At 37.7% G+C, this 25,222-nt stretch overlaps 1 protein-coding gene across 1 annotated transcript in view; it reads left to right on the top strand.

Annotated features, from left to right (window-relative positions):
• Nucleotides 1–25,222, top strand: part of GABBR2 (gamma-aminobutyric acid type B receptor subunit 2) — a 498,889-nt gene that overhangs the window by 110,879 nt on the left and 362,788 nt on the right. Inside the window, exon 2 of the mRNA XM_054381694.1 lies at nt 4,785–4,922. Coding sequence (XP_054237669.1) covers nt 4,785–4,922 — 138 coding nt within the window. The remainder of the gene's footprint in view (nt 1–4,784; nt 4,923–25,222) is intronic.

Raw genomic sequence — 25,222 nt, 5'->3', positions numbered from 1 at the left:
ATCATAAAGGATGTCTAACCTCAGTAGTCAGTAGCTCAATAGATATAAAAACTGTTTCTCAGGTTTATTTTTGCTCAGACAAGGAGAGTCATGCCAGGATATAGCTGAGAAACAGTTGGGAATAGCTATCCAGCAGCTAGAAATCTAAATACAATCATGCATCTGACCAGAGCATCAGTTCCCAATAGTTCTTACCACTGTGAATCTAACCAGATCAGTTAAATTACAGGTATCTGCTCTTTTGCTAGTCCTCTAAGTACTCAAACCTGTCGATGTTATAGGAATTAGGAAAGTTTTATGTACCAGAGCCATGTGAATTTCCATTCTGTGTACTAAGGATTTGAGCTCTGTTATGCTCTGGCCCTGAGGGTTGGAGCACACTGTCTCTCACTCTCTGCCAGACAGCCTTCCTGGCAGACCACAACCCTCACGAGTTCTGCTGCATTCTCTTGACTTCAGTGATGTGTGCCCTTCTCACGGGATGTCCTTCCTCTCAACTGCAGCAGGCCTTTGGATATGGTAGAGAGGGTCCTGTTTGTGTACTCAGCTGATGTGCCGTTGTCTCTAGAAACATTTCTTGTCCTTGTGCACCCCTTGTGCTTCAGGCAGTGCTTACTCCCTGTGCATGCAGATCCTTTTCTCAGTGGAGGATAATAGTTTTAGTTGCCAGCCTCTCCTCTGAGGAGGATTCAAGAAGGGTAACACTTCAGTCCCCAAACCCTTCATTTGGCTATTTTTCTTAAAAATAGGTGATTCTGTTTCCTTAGAAATGGAAGGTGTGGCTTTGTTAGGTGTGATATTAGTCTGTGTTTTTCATAGTGACAGGTAGGACTCTCCTCAGATGTTTGCTTGGTAATTTGCTGATCTTTCTCCTTGTGTGTTGTCCATATAATCTGTATCAAATCAGTGTGTTAAGAGACACGTTGATGCAATTATTTCATTAATATGCACGTTATTGTTTAGGATTTATTACTGGCTTCTGACTGAGGCTAGCACAGAAATTAATGTGTCTGAGGTGAGAAGCTTTCAGCCACTTTATCTGAAGAAATTTGTTGCATGTACCCAATTACATGTATTTGAAATTCCAGTTACGGTGCAAATCCATTTCTTTGATGAAAGGTATTGCAGCCATCCTCAATGCTTCAGTGCACTCAAGATGAGCAGCACAGCATGGCTGCCTGTTTTTATATATAAGGCTGTGGTTCAGCTCAGCAAAACAGAGATGTTGACAATTTAGGTGAAAAAGTGAAACTATCTAGCAACAGTAGCACTGGCTCCTTTGGGTGATACTTTTCATCATTTAAGTTTGTGACTTTTTATGAGGCATTCTTTCTCCTTCCTTGCTGTTAGTCATGCTCCAGTTAATAAGCCAGTCAGCTTCTTTTCATCCACAGATGTCCAGAACTTTTTAGATTCTGCTTTTTAATGTGGATTTTAGTTCTTGTGTAGTCTTTTGTTGGACTGTTATTAAATTCTGCATTGTGTTGCTTCTGGACCTAGTTGTAGTGACTTGGCCATAACAATTCAAGAACTCATTTGCTGGTTATATGGTGGCAATTTCAGTGTTGTCTGTGCTGGTCTTTCAACATTGCCCACATTTTAGGTTATATATATATATATATATATATATGTAGTTTGGCAATAGAAGATCGTGAGCAGCAATGGTGGCCTTCCAGGATCTCTGAAAAAGTCAAGTTGTTAAAAGGGTTTCATGAGCTTACTGAGGATATGTTCCTGAGACTATAGGCAGGAAGAAACCTTTTCTAACTGCTTGTCTGTCTGGCTTCAGAGGATTATTATTTTTATGTGAATGTTTATTTTTTAATACTTCTGACAGACTCTTCTGTTGCTTGCAGGGAAGAATGTTATACACAGTACATGCTATGAAATGTGAATTAAACAAATGTGAAACTCTGCACTCTCCCTTCGTTCTCTTTTTTTCCTATTGTTTCTGACCAGTTGTGACCAGACACAGTATTATTCTCTGTCTTTTTCTTTGGACTGTTTTAGCAGTTTTGCTAAAAGGAGCAAGCTGAGTCCTGTAAGTATTTGTGGTGGCCTAAAAGAGAGAAATATGAGATTAGTCAGGAAGGAAGTATGAAGATGAAAACATGGTAACATTTTAACTGAATATTGGAAGAGTAGCCCACCTGTTGTTGTATGTACCTTGGAATCATCAGTAATGTACCTCAGCAGTGTAAACCTTTTACTTTGGGAGGATGAAAAAAGCTTTCAGCATGCCTTCCCAAGAGAATCACTGTCTGATTGAAAAAGGGTTGTCATCATGCAAATATCTTCATAAATATGAAAAGACTAAGTAAACAAAGAAAATATAATAGCAGTTTTGGATCTCCCAGTGAATTGATCAGCTGGGATTAATAACTGCATCTGATTACTGCAGTGAGTAACAATTTGCAGGCAACCAATTAATGCATCAGTGTTTTGTTATGTAGGGCGAATTTTAGCATGAATTTTACTTCATGCTACATACTTCAAGTAACAGACTATATTTCTCCATAATTTTTTATGTGTGTAGCTTTTCATGGGCTACAGCTTCTTACTATTATTTTAGTGTCGACATCCTCCTTATTTCATATATTATTTGTAAGGGGTAATGGATATTTCATATATTATTTGTAAGGGGTAATGGATATAAACTACAGCACGGGAGGTTTCACCTCAACATGAGGAGGAACTTCTTCACTATGAGGGTCACAGAGCACTGGAACAGGCTGCCCAGGGAGGTTGTGGAGTATCCTTCTCTGGAGACATTCAAGACCCAGCTGAATGCATTCCTGTGTGACCTGTGCTAGAGTCTATGGTCCTGCTCTGGCAGGGGGGTTGGACTCGATGATTTCTGGAGGTCCCTTCCAACCCCTAACATCCTGTGATCCTGTGAACTGTCACTTAGTGATACATTTAAAACATGTAACATAATGGAAAACAAAACAAACAAACAAACAAAAAAACCCACAACCAAAGGGTTTAATTTGGTATGAAAACCCAACAATCTCTCTTCCTGCAACTTTGAATGGTGAAGTGGATGAGGACAAACACTTGGCATAATGTCAGTTAAGTTCTGATACTTAGAGCTCCAGTGTCCCTGACAGCTTATAAAAGTAAAGAAATAACTGAGCCTTCTAGTTGCACTTGGAATAAACTAGTCTTTAATTAGAGGTTGGAGAAGTAAGAATGGAGGATGCTGCTTCTTCCAGTAATCACAATCTTAATTCCTTTACAATACGAGCTGGCCACCAATCTGTCAAAATGACAAGAAAGCCTTTACCATACTGAATGTTTTGGGTGATGGGTTTTTTTATTGTTTTTCTTTTGTTTGTTTGTTTGATGTCATAAATAGGAAAATATTGTGCTGTATTATGCAATTTAAAATGTAAAAGAAGTCTGCACAGTGAAAATCTGTATCCATTTGAATAAGTGGCAGCAATAATTCTATTCTTGTAGATAGAATGCAAATGGAGTATTTGTTTCTTTTAGCATATTAATTCCATAAGGGGATTACTATAAACTTGCAAACTCCTTGGTCAAAATCTTTATTCTTGCCACAGAATGCAATATAATAACTGCTTGGATGCTGATAGTAAATGACCTGTTTCATTGAATTGTCATAATGAAATATTGGAGGCTGGCATATGATAGTTCTTGTGAAGACTGTATTTGAGGAAGTCTTTGTAGAGGAAGCAAAAGAAGGCAGAAGGTTTTGTTTCAAAAAGTGAGATAAAGAAGTGGCTGCTAGTGAAGCAGATGCAAGCTGACATGATAGTCTGTTGACATTCCTAACTTTCAGTGTGGTTTGGAATCTAATTCTTGACTTCAGGTACATAATTTGTTTGCTGCAAGTTCTGGAATTAAGTAATGACTATGTATGTTATTGTGACTGACTGATACTACTCTATTCAGGGACTGATATGTCTTTTGTCAATGCTGACTAGCATCACCAATTTGTTTCTTAGTTTTCAGTCTTGGTATTTGTTTATGGTGAAATTCTTTACCTGTGAAAATGAACAAACTCTCAGAGGAGGTGAGAACAAGTCAGGTTAGAAGTGACCACTGATGGTAACTTAGTCCAGTCTTCTGCTGAAAGGAAGGTGATCTATGAGAGCAGAACAATTCATTCTTAGCACTTCAATATTAGACTGGTCATTAGGAAAAAAATTTCCACAGTCAGGCATTGGAATGGGGGCTGCCCGGGGAGGTGGTTGAGTCACCAACCCTGAATGTGTTTCAAGGTCGTTTAGATGTGGTGCTTGGGGACATTGTTTAGGGATGAACCTTATAGAGTAGGGTTATTGGTTGGACTTGGTGATCCTGAGGGTCTTTTCCAACCTGAATGTTTGTGTGATTATTTTGATATTTTTAAAGACTTTATGTTGTAGCACATTCTCTACTATATATTTTTGCACAGAATACTAAGATTGGACTGTAAGGAGGAGTTATTTTAGGAGTCTTCCTTAGAGACAGAGCTTACTTCAGAGAGACCATGACTAGTGTCAAACTTTCCTCTGACCATGGAAGTCCTGATGATATCTGGTGTTACATTCCAAATTTTGCTTGGGGAAACGGCAGCTCTGAATATAGAAAAGGTTTCAGTCAATGACATTTTGTTAGGGCTTTTTTATTCTTTGTTATATGGAAGTATAAAAATACAGATGTTGTAGCTTTGTCTTGGAGGAAAACATGAAGGGTTTTGAACAATGTAAGAAGAGGTGTACCTCTGCTATAAATAGTGATATTGAATATTGCCTTTTTTTTTTCTTTTCCCCTAGTGTGACAATGCAAAAGGACTCAAAGCCTTCTATGATGCAATAAAATATGGACCTAATCATCTGATGGTTTTTGGTGGTGTATGTGCAACAGTTACTTCTATCATTGCTGAATCTCTAAAGGGATGGAATTTGGTTCAGGTAAGGCATTGAATGGACTACACTTGAATGCTGACTATCTTGTATCTTTGTATCATCTTTTTAATTTAGAAATGTAGTGTTTGATGCTTTTTAGATTTAACATTTTGTCTAATTACCGTATCTCAGTTTTGAAGGTCAGTGAATTTGTATGTAAAGAAGAATAGTTAATTCCATATATCACTGGATTTTAAGGCTTGGCATTGTATTTAAACTGATTGTGAGTATGGGACAGTCATTGTGTGTCTCATTAGATTTATTGGATAAGATTATTGTATCTCCAAAAGCAACCTAAAATGAAAGAGTCATGATAGGAGAGCAAATCTACAATTTATCCAAAGTTAGAGGAAACAACTCATCAAATTATGATGTATTGGGGTCTTTACTTGGTCTCTACTCAACCGTAGTGGAATACTTTCTATTGAATTTAAAAGTGTTGGAGTTGCATAAATTGTAAGTAGCAACTGGATATGTATGTCAGTATTTGACTCACAAAGCACATTTGTGAGTCAGCTGTTTTTCTTTCTGACTTTCTCAAAGGTCAAGCTTGTGGAAAGGTTCCCTCTGCTGAGGAATCAGTGTTTATTAATACCAGTCTTTAAAATGCAGATGATAGCAGCATGATTTTATTAATGTTTTTTCAATCACCTGTCTAGTGATCTTTGGATTGATGACCGTTGATACAAAGTAGCCAGCCAGTTTTGCTTTTCAGTTTGGGAAATGTCCTGGCTTCCTATTCAATAATCATATTTTTATATATAACAATAGATAACAATTACCTGAGGTCTCAGTTACAGACTGCTCCTTTCCACCTGGAATACTCACTGAAATGAGTGCAGAATGAACAAATGAGACATAATTAAGTTTGGGAAGAAGATGATAATCAGAGTACAAATGGGAAAAACTTAGGAGGATAATTCAAGTAGTTCATTAACAGTGTTTGCAATGCCTGTCATATCAGATATTTTTTTCTTCTACTTCAGGATTTTTTTTGTGAAAAACATCAGTTCTAGTATAGAAACAAAATAAGACTGTATCTCTAGGGAGAATGGAGAGAGTAACCAAAAACTTGAAACTGTCTTCTTAACACTCTCTCTTAAAAACTAGACAGTCCATGGTCTGTAGTGAAGTATGTGGCTGGAGCTTTGGTTTGGCTTTGTTGTTTTTTTTTTAATTTGTTTTGTGGAACTTCCAGATAGTATAAGATGTTTTAAAGAGTTAGATATCCCTGTGTTGAATCCTCTTCATTTGCTATCAAGTTGTGCCTGCTGAGGTCTGAAATTCGATTTGTTCATGAAGTTGCTCAGTCAGTAAGGAGGAGCAGTCAGAAACCTTCTATTTACTTTTAAATGCCTGCATTTGTCAAGATATGTGTTAACTTACATGATGATAGGAAGCATCACTACTAGACAGCATCCATTCCACACTACAGCTGTGACTAAGTCTTAAACATTATTTATGTTATCAGTACATCAAGGGACTCTCTGCTACTTGGGCTAAATGTTCTGCAGGGACTAGATAAATACTACATGGCATAACTCCACTTTGTGTCAGGTTTTTGTGCATTGATTGACTGAATGATGAACAAACACAAATGACAGCATGGCTGGGAAGTGTGATGAGGCTTAGTGGATGGTATAGCAGCACTGGAGGGTGTTATGTCATACAGTGATAGCAATATGTGTACCTCCAAATGGACAGCTGTAGCATGTATTAGGTGGTGGGAAAATAGAGTGCACAAATCCTTCCACTCCTCAGGATCCACTGTCATAAGCATCTTTGATTAAGGGCATAATTTGAATAGAAGGGATAGAAATCTGTAGTTCTTCTAAGTGTTGCAATAATATTCATCCTGATAAAATACAAAACTATTCTCCCTCAAAAAAAATAAACTTCACCTCAAGGAATTACAGAAAATTCACATAAATAGTTATAGAAACTTGTGCTCATGGTGAAGTCAATTTATACTACAGTCAAGAAAACAGCATATAGACAAAAACCAATCTGACATTGCATTACTGAATAGAGGATTTGAATGTCTGACTCCATCACTATGTCCTTGTTCAGGCAGTCACAAAAAGAGAGCTCTTAACCCTAGCAGGAATGTTTGATTTGATTTACACAAGTGTTACGTGCTTGAGCAAAGAGATGACTGTCGTCCATGCAAGAGAAATGCAGGATGCCAGTGATAGTGCTGGGAGGAGTGGGGGGAGGAGGGGGGAAAAGAATAACAGAATCTAATAACTGAAAAATTACTTTTATTGGCAAATACAGCATGAAGCTGGTTGCCTGCAAAACTTTTTCTGAAAGGCTTTTAACCTGGAATTCCAACTTTCTGGGTGACTCCTTTTCCTCTGTTTGGGAGAATTTGTCTTCTCTACCTCTACACCATTCTCTATGTTAAAAAGTCTCAAAAAACAAACCACAAAATAAAAGGCAAAAAGTGCAAATATGTTGGAAATTTTTATGTTGCATTTGCTACTGAGGCAACATTTAGTAGTGCTCTTCTTACAGTATGTTGTTGATAATGATATTGGTTTTTTTGACTTCAGTGGTTAATTTAGGTCACTGATGGCCTGTGACAATGTCAAATAAGGAAAGCTGTCAGAAATTGAGAAGAGTCTCAGTCTGAAGGTGACTTGCTGTATTTCTGTAGTATGTTTACACAGAGGGTGCTTTTTGTCCTCTATCTTGACAATGTTTTTATTACTTATGACCAGCAACAGAAAGGGAGATTCAGTTCTCAATTGGCTGCCTTGAGATGCAGGCTGATTTAATTATCTCTTACTTCAATAAAATTAATGATTTTTTTGTAATGTAATGTGGAAAGAGCAAGCTGTTTTATTTTGCTAACACTTATGTCACCCTTAAGGACTTTCACTGAGGTATGCTGGGTGACATAACCTGCAAACTGCTTTCTAAATACACATTCTTAAGTAGGAGATATACAAACACCCATTCCTTAGCTTCTCAGATCAAAAGCCTATGTGTCAGCAGGCTGTTGTTGAGTGGCAGTCTGAGCAAGGGCTGGAAGCTGTATGTGTGGCTTTGATCTCTGATGTGTAATGTGGAATCCATTTCAACCTTTGGTATTTTAGTTAAAAAGTGCCAACAGTATTCTGTACATCTGGCAGTGATTGGTAAAGGCATGAAGGTATAATACTGGGCAATTGGTATGCTGTAGGGGGTATATTTCGATGTAAAATTCTTCCAGATTAATCTTATTTGTATTCCCTTTCAATATGAATTCAAGGCAATGAAACAGTGAAGAAGAATCATTAATAGTCCCTACAATGTATCGTGAAAGACCGCTACGTATTTTTATTTCATACACTGAAGTATTCCTGACAGCATCCTGATACTGCAAAACAGAGATGTTCTGCAGTTTAGTATTTCTCTTCTATTTCAAGATATTCAGCCACTATTTACCTCTCTGTATGAATTTCTTACATTGGTGGAAACATCTAATTTGTATAGATTGCTGTTTCTCCTCTTTTCCTTTGTCATCTGTCACTTTTTCTGGTTGCCATATTAACATAAACATTTAAGCAGGATGAGTGTCTTGACCAAACTGGTCCTGTCTTGATTTCTGGAACTGTTTCTCTGTTTTGGAGATTTGTCTTTTTCTTCCATTGTTTCATTTACATTCTCTTACAGCATGCTTTGTTTAGAATTTTCTTTAACTCTGCAAAAAAAGCTTTGCCAGAGACAAAGAATAAATGCTAGTGCTTCCTTGAAATATCCTGGATTTCTACATATTTAATGTAATGTAGTCATAACTGCGATCTTCTAGGCAAGTAATTGAAATAGGTGACTGAAATAGGGGATTCAGTGATTAGGCCATAATGACATTAAAAGCAGAGAAACCTTGTTTTGGATTCAGCATCTCATGTGGGAAAGTTTTCTAAGAAAATTAGAGGTACCCTAATCATGATGCAATGATACATTACTCACTTTGTAGGCATATTAATATAGGGCAGGTTCATTTGTTAGAAGGGGAAAATTCTTTTACTTCTCTAGCTTGTGTAGTTGATGATTAAAGAGTGCACCTTGAGATTTGGTTGGTTGATTTTTTTCTTTTAATCCATAGGTTGATTTTTTTTCTTTTAATCCATAGGTATTCAAGATCCTACCGCTGAATACCCAGAAATACTGTTGGTGTTCATGACAATCAGTGATGTTTTCAGCCTTGTTTTCCTTCTGAAACAAGGCTGATGTGATTGCATTGTCAATTCCTCCTAATAATTTCTGACCAGCAGCCAATTGCAAGCAATTTTTTCACAAAATATTTCCCAAAGACTATTAGCTTCTATACATGTCTGTGAAAATGAGCAGCTGAGGAGAGAGATCCAGAAGGACAGAAGGAGAGGCTGTGACATGAGCCAGAGAACTTTGAGCTAGCTGTCATATGTGGTGCTCTTTGTCCAGCTGTTGTTGATAGGAAAGGGACTGACTGCAATGAGAAGAGAGTTAGAAAAGCAGCAGGAAGAAAGTTGAGAAAACACACAGAAGGGACTGAAGCCCAGAAGGGTATGAAGTAGGAGGTAGGATACATGTTTGTGTGTGCCTGTGTAGAAGCCTAGGACACGTATCCGTAGAAAACCAGGCTTTAATTAGCTGGCTCTGTAACACATCAAAATTCAGAATTTCACAACTATATGCAGGCTATAACTGATGTTTCTAACACTTAAGTAATGCAAGTCATCACAGAAATTTCCATACTGGTTGCTGAATCAAATTTCTTACTAATTTTCTAAATCCTCATGCTTGTTACTTGGAGGTCTGGCATGGCCACACAAACATTTGATTAAAAAAAAAAGTGTTTGGTTCGGGTTTTTTTTGCATTCCCTGTCACGTTTGTTCCAGTACAGTGAGTTTGTGCTACTTTTGCCTTCACTGCACAATTTCCATGTATTATTAGTTTGAGCAATGAAAAGGGCATTTAAACTAGTCTAAGAAGATTAGCTGCTTCTATCTGTGGGATGCAGGCAGTCCCACTTGAACAGGCCTTTCTCCCACTGGAATATGACCCAATGCACCATAACACGAGTCTTTGGCTTCTTGGACCACAGTTCACCATCTTCTTCTTCTCCTTTTTTTTTTTTTCTTTTAATTCTTTTTCCTTTTTCCTTTCCTATTTTATCTTCGGGGATTGGAGGCTTTTGATAGTGTGCACTGGAACTGTACTTTTAATAGGCAAAGCACGTGTGGGGAAGTGCCTCTTGAGGTCTTATTTATTATATGAGGTGCAAACCTCATGACACTCTGGTCTTGCTTTTGGGAGTTAGCCGAGCAACAAAGTTTTGCTCACTTCACCATAGAAATACATGGGAACTCCTGGACAGGAAGAAAACACAGCAGGACTGACCTTCATGCAAAATTTCATGTGAACTTTCTCCTCATTTGAGAGAATCTCTGATTAATTTTGAGGGAAACCCTCCCCTTGACAGACACTGCCAGCAGAAGCTCTGCTGTTATTGATGTGGCCCTCCTGAAGCTCTGTGGTTGCTTCTGGGGAAGAAAATGCATGGGGAGTTGAAACAGATCAGCAGCAGTACCATACCTCCTAATCAGATTGTCTCCATGTATGGATGGATGCATACCTGCAATAGTGTAGAGCAGACTTAGACTCAGAAAGTAGTTGTATATTCAGTGTTAAAGTTACATAAATGAATGTTGCAGTGCAGCAGGGGGCACTACTCCAGGGTAGAAGAATTAATTTAGTGACAATAGTTCTTTCACAGTGATAAAAACACTGACTCTGATTTCTAGTTCATCATTTCAGTTGTACCCCAGGGCAGATGTTAGCTTTACGTTACTCTTAGTAGCAAACGTTAGTCCACAACGTTTAAACTGACAATTTCAGCAAATTTCCAGGCTTGAGGTATGGTAAGAAATACACATTCTTATTCCAAAAACACTGCAAGATTTAGTAGGACCTTCCTTTCCCTTTTTTCCTGTTTTCTGCCTAAATGTATGAAATTGATTTCTGTGGCTTTCCATCAGTTTGAAATTGGTTTCTATCCAGTGTTCACTTTATTTAAACATTATTAGATGTTCTTTTTCTTTTTTGTCTTGTATTTCTACTGTTGGAGGAAACAGCAAACCTAGTCCAGGTTTTGCCTTTGATCTAACTTCAGCAAGTTCAGTTCATTACATAAAGCATGAATAAAGGTATTTCAATACGGCTCTAGAGTTAGGTCAAAGCTGTCAAAGACTGAATCTTTGTATTTATTCTAAGCGTGATCTACATGTTCTGACAGAAAAAAAAAATTCTCTATTATTTCTGTTCTTTGTAGCTGTTTTTCCACAATCTTTATTCACTTCTATTGAACGTTGGATCAATAATACAGAATGAATGTGTGATCATCTGGGGAAGAGACCCAAACTGGAAAGGCAAGGGTGTCACTTTTGTCAGGCCATATACTTTGGGGCTGGGAAAATTGGTTTAATTCTGAACAAACTGGGTACTCTCCCTCCTCCATATACATCCCCCGTGAATCTGAGCAGTCTTTTGAAGAAGGATAAAAATACATAAAAAAAAAAAACCAAAAACCAACAAACCCATGCCGTAACATACAAGCTTTGATGATTTCCAAACACAAAGCCTTGTACTTTAGTGCTAGCTGAGTGGTAAGGTGTTTAAAATATCCAGTTTCATTTAATGTCAGAATAAATAATGCCTGCATTTTTCTTTTTTTTTCTTTTTCTTGGGTCATTTTGTTTGTTTGTTTTCTTTTTTCCCTTTTGGTAATTTCTATAAAAGAATGCTGAAGTATTTTCTTGCATGGCTTTTGCAGCCCCTCAGCTAGGATAGACCTGCCAGGTAGAATCTTACTCAGTTATGAAAATGTTTCAGTATTGCAGCTTGCAGCTATTGCTGCATCTTCCTTCACTGCTACAAAAGGTATTCCTCCACGTCCCCTCAGGCTTGTTCACTGCTACTTGCTGCTGCTTTTTCTGGAGGTGTTTTTTGGGAAGCTTTAGCTTTATCTGCCCATTTTTTTCTCTCCTCCTCACTGTCCCAGAATTGTATACAGACTCAAGGTTTATTTCTTAGGGAAATAATTTGTGGTTCTGCATCTTCACTGTGCTAAATGAGGGGGTCTGTGATACACAGTAGTTTCTTTTTCAGATTTGCAATTTCTTTTTATGGTATATTTTCTAGTACCTTGTCTAATGGCTGTTTTCTTTATGGTCCAACCCACTGGGCAGCAGTGCTGCTAAATCGTTTTCTAGCCCATAGCTAGTCAGTGCATCTCCTCTTGACTTCCTTTGAGAAATGCTGTATGATTTGGGGGGATATACCTGTGTGACACTAATACCTCATTAACGATAATCTGATTCTGTTCACTGTACTGCCAGCCCAAAGATTCACTGTTTGATTTGTTAATCCCATTGCTTTCATTACTTTGTGACCCACAAGCCTGGCTTGAGGTCTATTCTTAAGTGGGAGCATTAGTATAGTTTCTCAGCAACTGCTGCATGGAATTTTGAGCTTCACTCTGCATTTGTCCCTGCGCCTAACTTTACACAAACCTTAATGTTTCCCATTTGAAAGCTAACTCAAGAAAATGAGATGTTAATTGGCTGCCCACCTGTATATGATTTTTGTGCTTTAAAGGTTATATTGCTTGAAAACAATGTTATTTCACTGAAAGACCCTAAGTGATCCTGCTTTTTCAGGGCGGTTGGACCCAATGAACTCTGGAGGTCCCTTCCAACCTCTAATGTACTGCTGTGATACTGTGATGTGATAACTTTGTCAGCTTTTTGTTTGGTTCTTGGCAATTATTGCAAGTTTGCCCCAAAATGTTCAGATTATAATATTCTGTTTCTCTGACTTTTGCAGCACTTCAAATATTCTAGAAAGTTGGTTTCAAGCTTCTTTTACCACCAATTCCCCAAATATAGTGCTTCTGATTATTTTCACCAATTTTTGTAAAGCAGGAGTTGGTTGTTTTAGTATGCTGTTAGCCAGAGTGACTGCTTTAATTTGTTTCTGAAAGGTAGTGTTGAGTGTGTTCTGCAAGACCAGCTTGCTGGACTGTTTGTCAACATCCACCTTGGAAAGCCCTGGGATTGCTTTCTCTGCAGTCATTTTGACCAGCCTAGATGAAGTAACACCCCCTGCCATAGCTGTTACTGCTGTTGTAACATAAATCCAGGCCACAGTGAGATGGAAATACAACTAAATCAAGGGAAAATTGGTGTGATGAAAGTTGTTTCTTCATACTATTTTTCTCGCAGTATTAACACAACTTCTTCATTTACTCCAAGGTTTTTCTTTATGTTACTCTCCTACTCTCCAAGGAAAACTTTCTCATGTGGTAAATTTAATCTGTTTTCTCCTGAATGATGTTTTGGCAGCAGTTACTTAATTATTTATTTTGAGGGACAGCATAACTCATACGAATTCAGCAGCAGCAGCTTCTGGGCATAGATTGGAGAACAAACTCATAAATCAAGCAGTTTCAAAACAAAAGTCCCTTTACATAATTTTGAAGTTGAAATAAAATATTTATTGGCCCTTAAAATCATAAAAAGCTTACTTATGCTTCAGTGAAGAAGTAATACATTGCAGATATGGTTATTGAAATGACAGCACCAAAGTACAAATCCTCATGTAAAAGAAGCTTTTCAAAGGGCATGATTCTCAAGGATATGGTTCATCTAATATTGCAACCAGTTTAGCATCCATCTTATCTTGGTACTCTTAGTATTCCATACTTCTAGACTAGTAGATCTTTGCTGCATGCTTTCTCCTGGCATCAGTTAAGTTTTAACACATCTGGAGAAAAAGGATAGGAGAGAGAGTTCTGTTGTAATTGAACTTAAGGTGATTTGGAAGCACTTCTATTTCTTTCAGCCTTAGTTAGCATGGGTAGTAAACCCAGAATCTTAGGAAAAATGGATGTGATCACTGCAGCTTAAGAGCCTTCAGTCTCTGTTATAAAAGCATTAATAAATGCATACAAAATTGTTGCTGAAGGACTCTACAGTTGCAGTAAGAATGTTTGGTCCTAGGATTACACTGAGAGCAGGAACATATGCACAGCTCTTAAGCATAAATTTATAATAAGTATTTTTTTCCTTCTCATCCCATTCAAGACTTATAGCTAGAGTGTAAACTTAGCCTTTTTGACTGAAAAATACTTTCACAAATATACCTTTCCAACTCTTTGAGAACCTCTTCTTGGCTCTCTCAGTTATAATTCCTAACTGTAGTTGCCAATGCAGATTTACTTTGGTTTCTTGTGTCAGTTTCATTCATTTTTAGGAGATGAGTAGCTTGAAATTTCTGAACTCTCTGTTAAGCTATGACCTATTCTGCTTCTAATGCTCAGCCTAAAGAAAAGTGTTTCCCTAGTGAAGTGTAGTTCTCATCTTCCCTTGTTTTGTAGAAGCCCATTAGGCTTTGTTATCCAATAGACAGCCTATCAGCTGATTAATGAGCTACAGCAGGATTGACAGAATAATCACTGTGTTGTTTGTATTATGCTACAACACTGAGCTAGGAAACTTTTGTGATTATTTATAATTAAGATACTCTGAGGGCACAATATCTGTCAAGATGTGGATTCATTATGCTGGCTTGCTTTCTGAAAGCAAAAAGATTAGTGGCACAGCTTCTGAAAGGTTTGTTCAAATCCTTCTATGTTCAGATGAGGGAACAAGATATATGTGATTAGGAAGTGAAAGATGCCCATTACAACAGTCTAAACTTTTGCATGGATTTCTTGGGAGCTGTAACTTTGTATTCTATAAAACAGAGCAAGAACGTTCTTAATTGTAAGCCTTGGAAAGTAAAAACTTTGTAAAAGAGTGATGATGGTCTCCATTTGAAGTAGTCTGTGGTTACAAATCAAAAGCTGGATGCTGAGTTTTGCATTTGTAAACTAACTCCCAAACTGCATCCACTATTCTCTTTAAGAATATCTGTAGCTACAAGGAAAAGATAGCTCTGGAAAAGTGAGATAAACTTGCATTATTGATAATAGTGGGTGTTGCTTGCTATAAAGATATGCTAAAGAGATTATTTTCCTAATGTCTCTTGTTTAATTTAAACAGTCAATCCAAAGATTTGCTTTATATATATATAAATATATATATTTGTTTTATATATATTTATATTTTTTTAATTGATTCTCTTCTGAAGTCTTTGCTGCTGAGAAAAGCAAAGTGAAGAGAAGATCAATATTATGTTTAGTTGTTATTAACAAAATGAAAAGAGATGAAGACTAAAGATGTGTGCGTATATATACATGCATACACTCACACATATATATTTAGAACTATCTAAAACTGCCTACAGTCCTTTTTATGGCTTGGGCTGTTGCTGATGGGGTGCTGCTATGTTTCAGATAAATGTAGCTGCATTCTCTTATACTGTATCAGGATTAATTGTCATTCAGAAACGTGGTTGATATGTGTAGGTGGGTGCTACATAAGCAGCCTGCTTTGATTTTTTTTTTTCCTGTGGCTTTTTGCTCTCCAGTTGTTTTCACCCTTCACCTGTTTTCCCATTATTCGACTTGCCATGAGAAGTTAAGAAAATACCTGATTTACAATATCTGAAAGAAGGGAGAATCAGAACTAGTAGCTCTGATTATATAACATTATATAATGATCCTATATGTTATTTGTGGATATTGATAGAGGAGGTCAGAATTACAGATTGTGCACTGCAATCAAAGCACTCTGGGAGGAATTTGACTATATAGACAGAAGTTTAAGAAACAATTTTTACCAAGCAAATTTTCAGGCAATCATTTCAAATCCTTCTCTTTTAGCTGTTAAAATTCAGTAATGTTACATTTGCTAAATCTGATATTGCTTAATGACATTAACATGAATGTTGATAAATGAGTTGAGTTGTCGGTGTGAAAACTCTTGTGACCACTGTGCCTTGAACTCTTTTTCTTCAATCTCCACAACTTTGTCCCTGTGTTTTGAAGGCTTTCTGACAGTGTGATAATCTCCTGTCTTTGTTCTGGCTTTGGCTTGGGAATAAGACAAAAATGAAGAAAATATTTTCTTCCCCCCTCCTTTTTTTAAGAGCAAAGGACAGGAAGGTGTCATAGTGGGGCCCTGAGTTTCACTGCCTGATGCATGTGGGTTTACTGATCAAGACCTCAAGCTACTCTTTTTGCAGCTGTAATTATCATAGAGTCACCTTATACTTAGTCCTAAGGGTTGCGTGAGGCATATTCTCAGTTATAGCCAAGTCTTCCTTCATAACAAATCTGCTTGTGCTGGCTTGACTTTTCACTGTCTAAGGGCTGGACCATAATGGGAGATTTATGATTCTCCTACTTAAAAAAAAGGTTGGTTGGGGATTGTTTTCGCTTTTTCAATTATATAATTTAAACAGAAGACAACAAAACCAAGTAGTAATCTTTGTACAAATAATTCTGTATTCTGCACTTTCTGCAAGACCCATTTTTAATTTTCCTGTGCCCCACTGCCACAAGAAGCACTAGGAGGATTTAAAGGAAACTCATTGCCAATTAATTAGTTGTGGCTTGCAGAATGCTCATTTCAACAGTAGATGGTTATTTTTATGTCCAGAAGTCCACATTTATTACTGCAGATGAAGAAGCAGGGTGTAATTCAATAATCTAACGGGTTATGTGAACTAGGAAAATGAAACTTTAACTGGTGTTGCCCAACATTTCACTGTTTTACAGGCAGATTATTATAGTATTATAATTGTCCTGGAGAAACAGTTTGTGTCTCCAGTCACAAAGGAATTCACACTGAATATGACATTTTTAGTGTAGTTGTAAAGGGGAGAAGGCACTGTGCAGTAAATCTAATGATTCATGTTTGCTGAGAATAATGGATTGAGTGCTACTTTTGAAATCTTAGCTGCTTGTCCATCTACTACATAAATCTTACCTGAATGCCATCCCAAAACCTGAATTTATAAAATGCATGGACCCAGAAAGTAAATCTCACCCTCAAGTGAAACATTACTGCCTGGGATCCCTAGAGGAATAATGAAGTGTGGATCACATTTGTTCTACAGAGCCTCAGACTCGCCCATGAATGAAATGAGTTTTGGTGACCCCACTATATGAGGGCACCTTGAGGTCCAGTCTCAGCATTCATCTGATAAACTTCTCATCAAACATCTTGCTTGATCTTTCACTGCTTCAGAGTGTAAATGTCTACTTATTCTGCCTATCTTCTCACTAGCCAACCATGAGGACAAGCTTGATTCTATCAGGAGGAGTTAGATGATGATGCTTGTGAACTTGCCAGTATTTTAGACTGCCCTTTCTGTACTCGTTATTAAAAAAATCAGAAGAGATTGACACAAATTCTGAATTGCTATCGAGATTATTGTGGCCAGTATAATGATCTCTGGTTTTGTACCTCCATTTGACCTTTGAGGGAAGCAAGTCTATCTTTCCACAAAATGTCAAAGGTACAGTGAACTGTCTCAAATGACCCTAGCTTAGTAAAATTAATGTTCAAGGATTGGAAGTGCTGCTGTCTTGGCTTCTTGGTTGTTAATTACTGATACAATGAAGGTCTATGTGACTGCCTGTATCACTGAAGAGAAGGTAGGGGTTTTCACTTCTGTTTGTGTGCTATGACCAATATTTATGTGGAATAATAAGCATAACTCCTTTTCAAGCTTACCTGAAAACAGAAGACTGAAAGAGATTGTACTTATTTTCAGGGAATGCTTTGTTCCCCAAGAGCATGGAGCTAGTCTGCTGCCTAAATTCTGTGGAGGGTAAGATTTCAAATGCACCATTCTGAATGGAATGTCTGATTGCTCCAGCTGTTAACTACCTTCATGCTTAGCATGGCTGATGCATTTGAGTCCCATCCTGAGGTACTTAAGTCTCTGTGTGCTGTACAGTGATCTTAAGAGCTTAAAATGTTATCCCATTACTCTGAAAAAAGTAGGGATGTTCTCAGATTATATGTGTTTGCCAGGCATTTCTGAAACCGTGTCTGTCTTTTAACATACTGCAACTGCTCACTATGTTTAATTACCATATAGAAAATTGCATTTCTAATTTTAACATCACAGTTGGCTGCTGCTGAAGTGGCTGTAATGAACAAAGTGAAAAGTTATTAGCCAAGTCATTTTTCCTGTTTTGCAATGCAATAGTCATCTGGAGACATCGCTTCAGAATTGTCATAGTAACTTTATGGACTTACTATCGAGGAAGTTGTATGGCTCTGCTGAGCTTTTAAGCCAGTATTATGCAATGAAGACCAACACACTGATTGAAAAAAAACCAAACCCTTCATGGAGATTCTGCCTGGATTTAGGAATGCCTAAATGTACAAGGTAGCTCCCTTTTTGGCTCAGGTGGATCCAGGTGCTGTATATGTATGAATTTGCTTTTGTGTGCTGCATCTGGACCTGCTGTAGTTGATACAGGTTTCTGTCACTTAGCAAACAAAATATAGTAGTGGGCTTTTTTGTGTTTTGTTTTGTTTTTCAAAGATGTTTCCAGCAGATAAGATAACGAAGGAGATGCTGGTGCCTATAACTGTTAAAATCATAGAGTCAGAACACTTACCCAGAAATCTTGAAGTTTTAGAGTTCTCCCCTAAGACAGTCAAATTCATATCTGAGGGCCACAGCCAATAGGTTATGGAGTCACTGTCCTTCATAAGTTCTGTTTTTCTGGCCACAAAACCCTTTTAGATACTTTGCTGTGCAGTGTGGCACCACTGATGTCAAGACTGTACAGGATAGTTGACATCTTGAGCTTAGGCTGATGGTAAAGACAACACTGGTGCCTCAGGCTGAGGGTGGCACCCTGTCTATACTTTTTTCTCCTGGACAAGACTTAACACTGTTGTACCACCTCTAAAATATGAGGGTTCCTACGCTTTGGCAATCAGTGTGTCTAAATAATGATAATAAACTGCAGCCAGATGCTTTGGCAGGACAGATATCAGGGCTCTCCTTCAGCCTGTGATCTGCATGGATGGACACAGAAATCTGTTACCTTGACTCATGTGCTCAATCTTTGCAGAGGAATTTGGCACTCAACATTACCCTTGGCATTCCTGCCAACTAAATATGTCCTATCTAGTATATGGCTTGGTTTTGACTGTGTTCTCACACCATCATAATTTCCAGTTCAATTTATGGGGAAACTAAATGTACACAGACTCCAGAATCCTCTTCTGGGTTTCAGCTCCCACAGGGGGTTTCTACAATATTTAACCTGTATGTACTGGGGTACTTAGTTTCATCTATAACTGAGTTTGTATTCACTATGCAACCTGAAGTTGCCTTGTACGATATAAACCCATGGTAAGCTTAGAACCAAAAAATAGCTGGTTCATTAATTACAGTTTAGGGCTCATTTTCAGATTCCAGATGCATATAAAGGAATAATCCATCTCCTGTTCTCCTGAAGACAGAACTTTAAAAGCAGATGACTGATCTTGCCAACTTCATTTTTTCTTAAATGCGGGATGTGACTTTTGGTATGTCTGAACTTATGTCCATGTAGAATATTGTCAATTCTTTTCTTTCAGTTCAGGATAGGATGCTCCAGTTACCTGCCTTACAGGAACAAATAACTGATTTTTTAAATTATTTTTTTTAAAAAGTAAGTTAAACTTTCGGTTTATTGATAATCTAGTGGATAACTTTCAAAAAGTACTCAGAAGAAGAATATTACATAATTTAGGTATTGATTACACTCAAATTTCAAAACTTCAGAGCAAATCTTTTCCAGAATCACTGAAGTGATTCTTCACCACCTTAACACATAGGTCACATCATCTCTCGTTTTACCAAAAGCTGTGGCCAAGGAAGCTGTGACATCATATATGAAAGTACTCTACATCTACCAAAGCCTGTAATCTTTTAGCTCTTCTGGTTCAGTACACAATCAAGAAATAAAAATTCTAATAATCCAAAGCCTAAACATTAATAAACATTTATTGAATTTTGATATTTTCTAAGCTTTTTTCAAGCAAATTCAGAAACTAAGCATCTCCATATTTTGAATGTATTCTGTGTGTGCTGCTTTTGAAGAATCATGGAGTGAACCAGTTTGGAAGAAATCCTTGAAGGTCATCTTGTCCCAACCCCCCTGCAGTGAGCAGGGACATTTTCATCTAGATCAGGTTGTTCATGGCCCCATCAAGTCTGACCTTGAATGTCTGCAGACATGGGGCATCTGCCACCTCTCTAGGCAATCTGTTCCAGTGTTCACTACCCTGTTTGTGAAGAACTTCCTCCTAATGTCCAACCTAAATCTACCTCGCTCCAGTTTAAAATCATTGCCCCTCATCCTATCTCTACATGCCCTTGTAAACAGTCCATCCCCACTTTTCTTGTAGGCCCCTTCAGATATGGAAATGTTGCTGTAAGGTCTTCCCTGGATTCTTCTCTTCTCTAGGCTGAACAGCCTCCAGCCTCTCAGCCTGTCTTTGTAGGAGGGGTGCTCCATCCTTCTGACTGGTTTTGTGGCCATCCTGTGGACCTGCTCCAGCAGGTCCATGTCCTTCCTGTGTTGAGGACTCCCTAGCTGGACATTAGGTATTTCAATTGTGTATAAATAATTATTCATGAACCTCCAGAATTTTTTCTATGTCAGTATCTTTATTTTTTTTTCTTTGATAATAAAAAATATAAAATTCTGCACTATATGGAGATCGGAGATAAAAAATATTGAAGGTTTTATTAAAATAGATATCATTTGATGATGAAATTGAGGAAAATTAAAACCCAATATCTGTCAGCATTTCTAATTCTGTGTTTTTAGTAGTCTGTATAGCTTTCTCTTGGATGAAGATGTAAATTTTTACTAATTTTCTTCATAAAACAGTTTTGAAAGAGTTATTTCAGAGAGAAATACTTCAATATTGTGATTGGAGGGTACAAACGTTATATGTACTGATGCCTTCTGTCTATTTGACTCTGAGTTTAATTTTTCTTTAGAAATATGCTTGTGACATCTGGAGCCATAGAAATGGGAGCTATATTTGCAGTGTACAAATTGGATGTTTTTACAATGCATTCTCTGGTTTTAGCATAAATGTATTTCCTAGTCTGGTTACTTTAACATTGGAACAAAGGAACTTTTAAGTAGATAAGCAAGAATACTTTCTTTACCGTGAGGGTGGTAAAGCATTGCTAAAAGTTTCCCAAAGGTGTGAAGTCTCTATTCTTGGAGATATTCAGTACTCCTGAGCCTTGACCACATTGGGAAGACTGTAACCAGCAGTTGAGGGAAGTGATCCTTTCCCTCTTCTTAGCCCTGATGAGCTCACAAGCGGAGTGGTGTGTTGATGTGTCCAGATCTGGGTTCCTTGGTACAAGAGAGATATGGGCATACTGGTGTGAATCTCATAGAGGCCTGTGAAGATGATGAATGAATTGGTGTGTCTGCCATATGAAGAGATGCTGGCAGAGCTGGACTGTTTATCTTGGAGAAGGGCTGAGTGGATCATGTCAATGTGTATGAATACCTGATGGGGGTGAGTGAAGAAGGCAGAACTGGACTCTTCTCAGTGATGCACACTGAAGGGACAGGAGGAAATGGGCACAAACTGAAAGGTAGGAAATTCCATGTCATTGCAAGGGTGACCAAACTTGGAAAAATTATGGGAAGTCTTTTTTGAATATCCATGAAGATATTCACAAATGTGAGTGGACAGGGCTTTGAGGAACCTGCTCAAGTAAACCTTGCAGGGAGGATGGGCTAGACAATGTGCCAAGGTGCCTTCTGCCTCAGCTGTTCTGTGATTCTGGAAACGTAGTCCCTAGCCTTTGTTTTAATTTTTGTAGTGTAGACTAAAAAACTTGAAGCAATAGCAGTGAAACTACAGTGACAGTGAAATCACTACAGATTCTCTTATCAGCTAAAAACGATGAGGAGTTTTTTTTTTTTATTTTAATCCTGTTTAATTCAGTATTAATTTATTGTTACTGTTTTTCCTAAATCCTCCTTCAGGCTTTAAAAGCAATAACAATGAAACGGAGAGCCACAGCCTCTGAGTTGAACCGAGTATGACTCCGTGCTCAAATAAGTATTTCTGAAAAACAGAGATCTTAACAACACAAATAACATTGGTTTGACCCTGCTTTGAGCAGAAGGTCAGACTATTTGATCTCCTGAGCTCTCTCTTGTTCTGTGATCCTGTGATTCTGAAATTGCTGAGCCTTGGCAGTTCCTCTTATGTTTGGAACACTAAAGATGGTTTATCTTTCACACATGATAATTCTGCAAGTGTTGGCATTATTGGCAATTGCCAGAGCATCCAAACTTTTTAAATTCTGGGTTTGTGTATTTCTAGATGATAGCAGAGTCTTTGCAAGGTGATCTCTTTGCTTGTCTTTTACTAACAGATAATTGAATTATTTCCTCATAGTGCTGCGATTTATACATATATATTTTTTTTCTATAGCAGTGATTGCATTGGGAAGAGGAGAAATAATCTCTAAAATAGGGATATCATCAGTCTTTGTACTGATCTTGTCTGCAGTAATTAATTTTATTTTGTTTATTAGATCATGCATCACTTTTTATTTGAGCCACCATCAGACTTGTGAAACCTCTTGCCTAGTGCCATTTTCTAGGTAACTTCTCCAGCAATTCCAACAGAGAACTCTTGCAACAGCAATAGCTTTCAAGAAAGCAAAGTATCTGCTATGAAGTCACTTTTAATACTTTTCTTGAATTGTGGAAATTATAATGCTTTACCAGAAGTTAAACATCAAGTATCCAAACTAGTGATTCACACTGCAAAGAGGTCTGAAATTAAAATAGGCATTAAGAGTTGCTGACTTTATGCCCCCTGCTTTTGGGGCATGTGGAAAGTATTTTTTGCCTCATTTGTGTCTGATCATTTCTGGATACAAATGTGGCCTTCTGTGGTTGGATATGGAGGGTATAACTTCTTGCTGAGTATATTGACAAGAGGATTGAAGAGTAAATGGATTCCAGAAACCTCAGTGTGGCAGGTAGACATTAATATTAAAAGGTGCACAGGGTGTGATGTGGGCTTATGTAAGCTTAAAATTATTCTCAGACAAGGAAAAATTGCTTTCCAGGAACTGTGGAGTATTGAAAACATACTGCTTCCCAGCTGATAAGAAGCACTTTTCAAAAAATTGCAATAATAACATTTATGTGCAGATAAACAGAACTTACAGCATCTATTGCCATAATGGCATTTGGTGGTTTCTGAAGTGTTGAAGCTATTGCTTTAAAAGCAAAGTTCTTGGCCCTCTCTGTTAGTTACCAAATGACCTTAACAATCAAAAAAACATGACAGGCAGTAACATTTAAAAGACCTTTTGAAAAATCCTGTCAAGCCAAAAAGCCAAAGAAGGGAGCAGACAGAAATGTACAGAAATAGTGTAGTGAAACAGCTGCCTCCCATTCTGAGAAGAGACTGATTAAAGTGTATGGCTTTTGCTTAACTGAAAAAAAAAATAAAAAGGGAAACTCAGGGTGAAAAAAAGTTGACTAAGATGGTCAGAAGATCACTGCACTGAAAGTAAAAGAAGAATATAGGGAAGAGAAAAAGTGTTCCTTTTTTAATGCAAAATGATGATATTTTGCACAGTTGGTCAATATATCAATGGTCAGGACATTACTTACTTGTACTTGAGTTTCAACTGAGAAGAGCTATAATTGCTCATCTAATAATCCAGGTCAACCTTATGTGTTACTGAATCCTGCTGGAAAGAGTGACATGATTAGAGTGTTAAATTTAACAGCCACAGCCTCTTCAAGAAAAATCAAGTAGGCAAGAGTCAAGAAGGAACACTCAAAAATAACATTTCTTCTTGTGATGTCTTGAAAGAAAATGAATATATTTAAGGGATTACTGTCAGATTAGAGAAATATAAAGGAAGTGATCACAATAAAGTTATTTCTTGATATTTGCAGAAGACCACCATGTCACACCAGAAGATGGGATGATGAACTCAGGATGTAGTCAAAGATGTATGACAGAGGACTTCAGTTGGCATGAAATAGGATAGAAATGTCAACAACAACAGACAGGACTATTGAACATAGGGTTTCATGGTTAACAAGAAACAAAAAGCTAACTGTCTTACTGTCTGACATTGAATGAAAACAACATTATAAAGGAGAAAGTAATAACAACTGATGGAAATTAGGAGGTAGGCATATTTAGAACTTTGCAAGGTTATGTGCAATCTGTTGTGATTAGCTCTGCTCTGGGCAGACATTTGTTCTAGGTGACCTCTGGAGGTCCCTCCTCACCTAAATTATTCTGTGATTCTAGGAGGATAAGAGAGTAGCAGTATGTGTCGGTGTGAGCTGAAATTCCCCCCCCCACCACCAACAAGTAACCAGGCTAGCCCGGTCTGGAAGCAAATGAAGGCTGTATTTACAAGCAGAGAAATGCAATGAATATGTACAAATATACAAAATTCACAACATTCACAAATATATACAATCAACAGAAAAAGCACAACCGATCTCCCTTTGCTTCCCCCCAAGGGGACCCTCCCAAAGGGACCTCCCTCTCCCAGGAGCTTCCCCCCAGACCCCCCTGGACAGAGAAGCAGAGTTAGTTAAGCAGAAAGTTGTTAACTTAGCTGCCAAGGTCAGTACGTGTTATCTTCAGCCAGAAGAGAAGAAGAAAACAGCAGCCAGACAGCCCAGCAACTGCCCCCACTGCCGAATGCAGAATGTGCAGAATGCCTACTTTGTTTTGGGTAATAGTTCTTAAACATTTCTATCTATCCAATGGAAGTGTTTAGAACAATCATTATTTTGCTTTCTTACACCCAATAGTGACTTATTTACACTCTTTCACTTTCTCTGTTTTGAACTTTGCAAGGAAAAAATTAAAAAGACAGTTTCAAACCATCACACAGTAAGACATGTTTAAGTCTGTTAGGAACAAAATGAAATCCAACAATGATACTAGCTCATTGTTAGGAGGAAATAGTATTGTCAGTAGCAATGTATAAACAGTAGAAGTGTTGATTTTTCTGTGGCTCTTTAGGGGGAACTGATGACAACAGAAATGCTGTAAGCTTCTCTGTAATAACCTGTGGAGATCATGGTTAGGTATTTCAGAACAAGCTGTTCTGAATTTTGTATGTAAGTTTTCTGACAAATTAGTCAAAGCACTTTCTATGTCATGAATTTCAATGTCTTGGACAATTGAAGAACTTCAAAGGGCCTGGGAAGAAGCTAACACTGCACTGTAAATGATAGACTATAAAAGATAGTTTGAGTTAACAGAGGCTGAAGTGAGTCCTGCAAAATGGAATACATGATACAGGTTTTGACTAGTAATGAGAAGATAGAGGGAAG

Source organism: Indicator indicator, chromosome 6, assembly GCF_027791375.1.
Source record: "Indicator indicator isolate 239-I01 chromosome 6, UM_Iind_1.1, whole genome shotgun sequence".
Lineage (NCBI taxonomy): Eukaryota > Metazoa > Chordata > Aves > Piciformes > Indicatoridae > Indicator > Indicator indicator.
The sequence above is the reverse complement of the archived record's forward strand: the minus strand, read 5'-3'. Positions and strand labels throughout refer to the sequence as shown.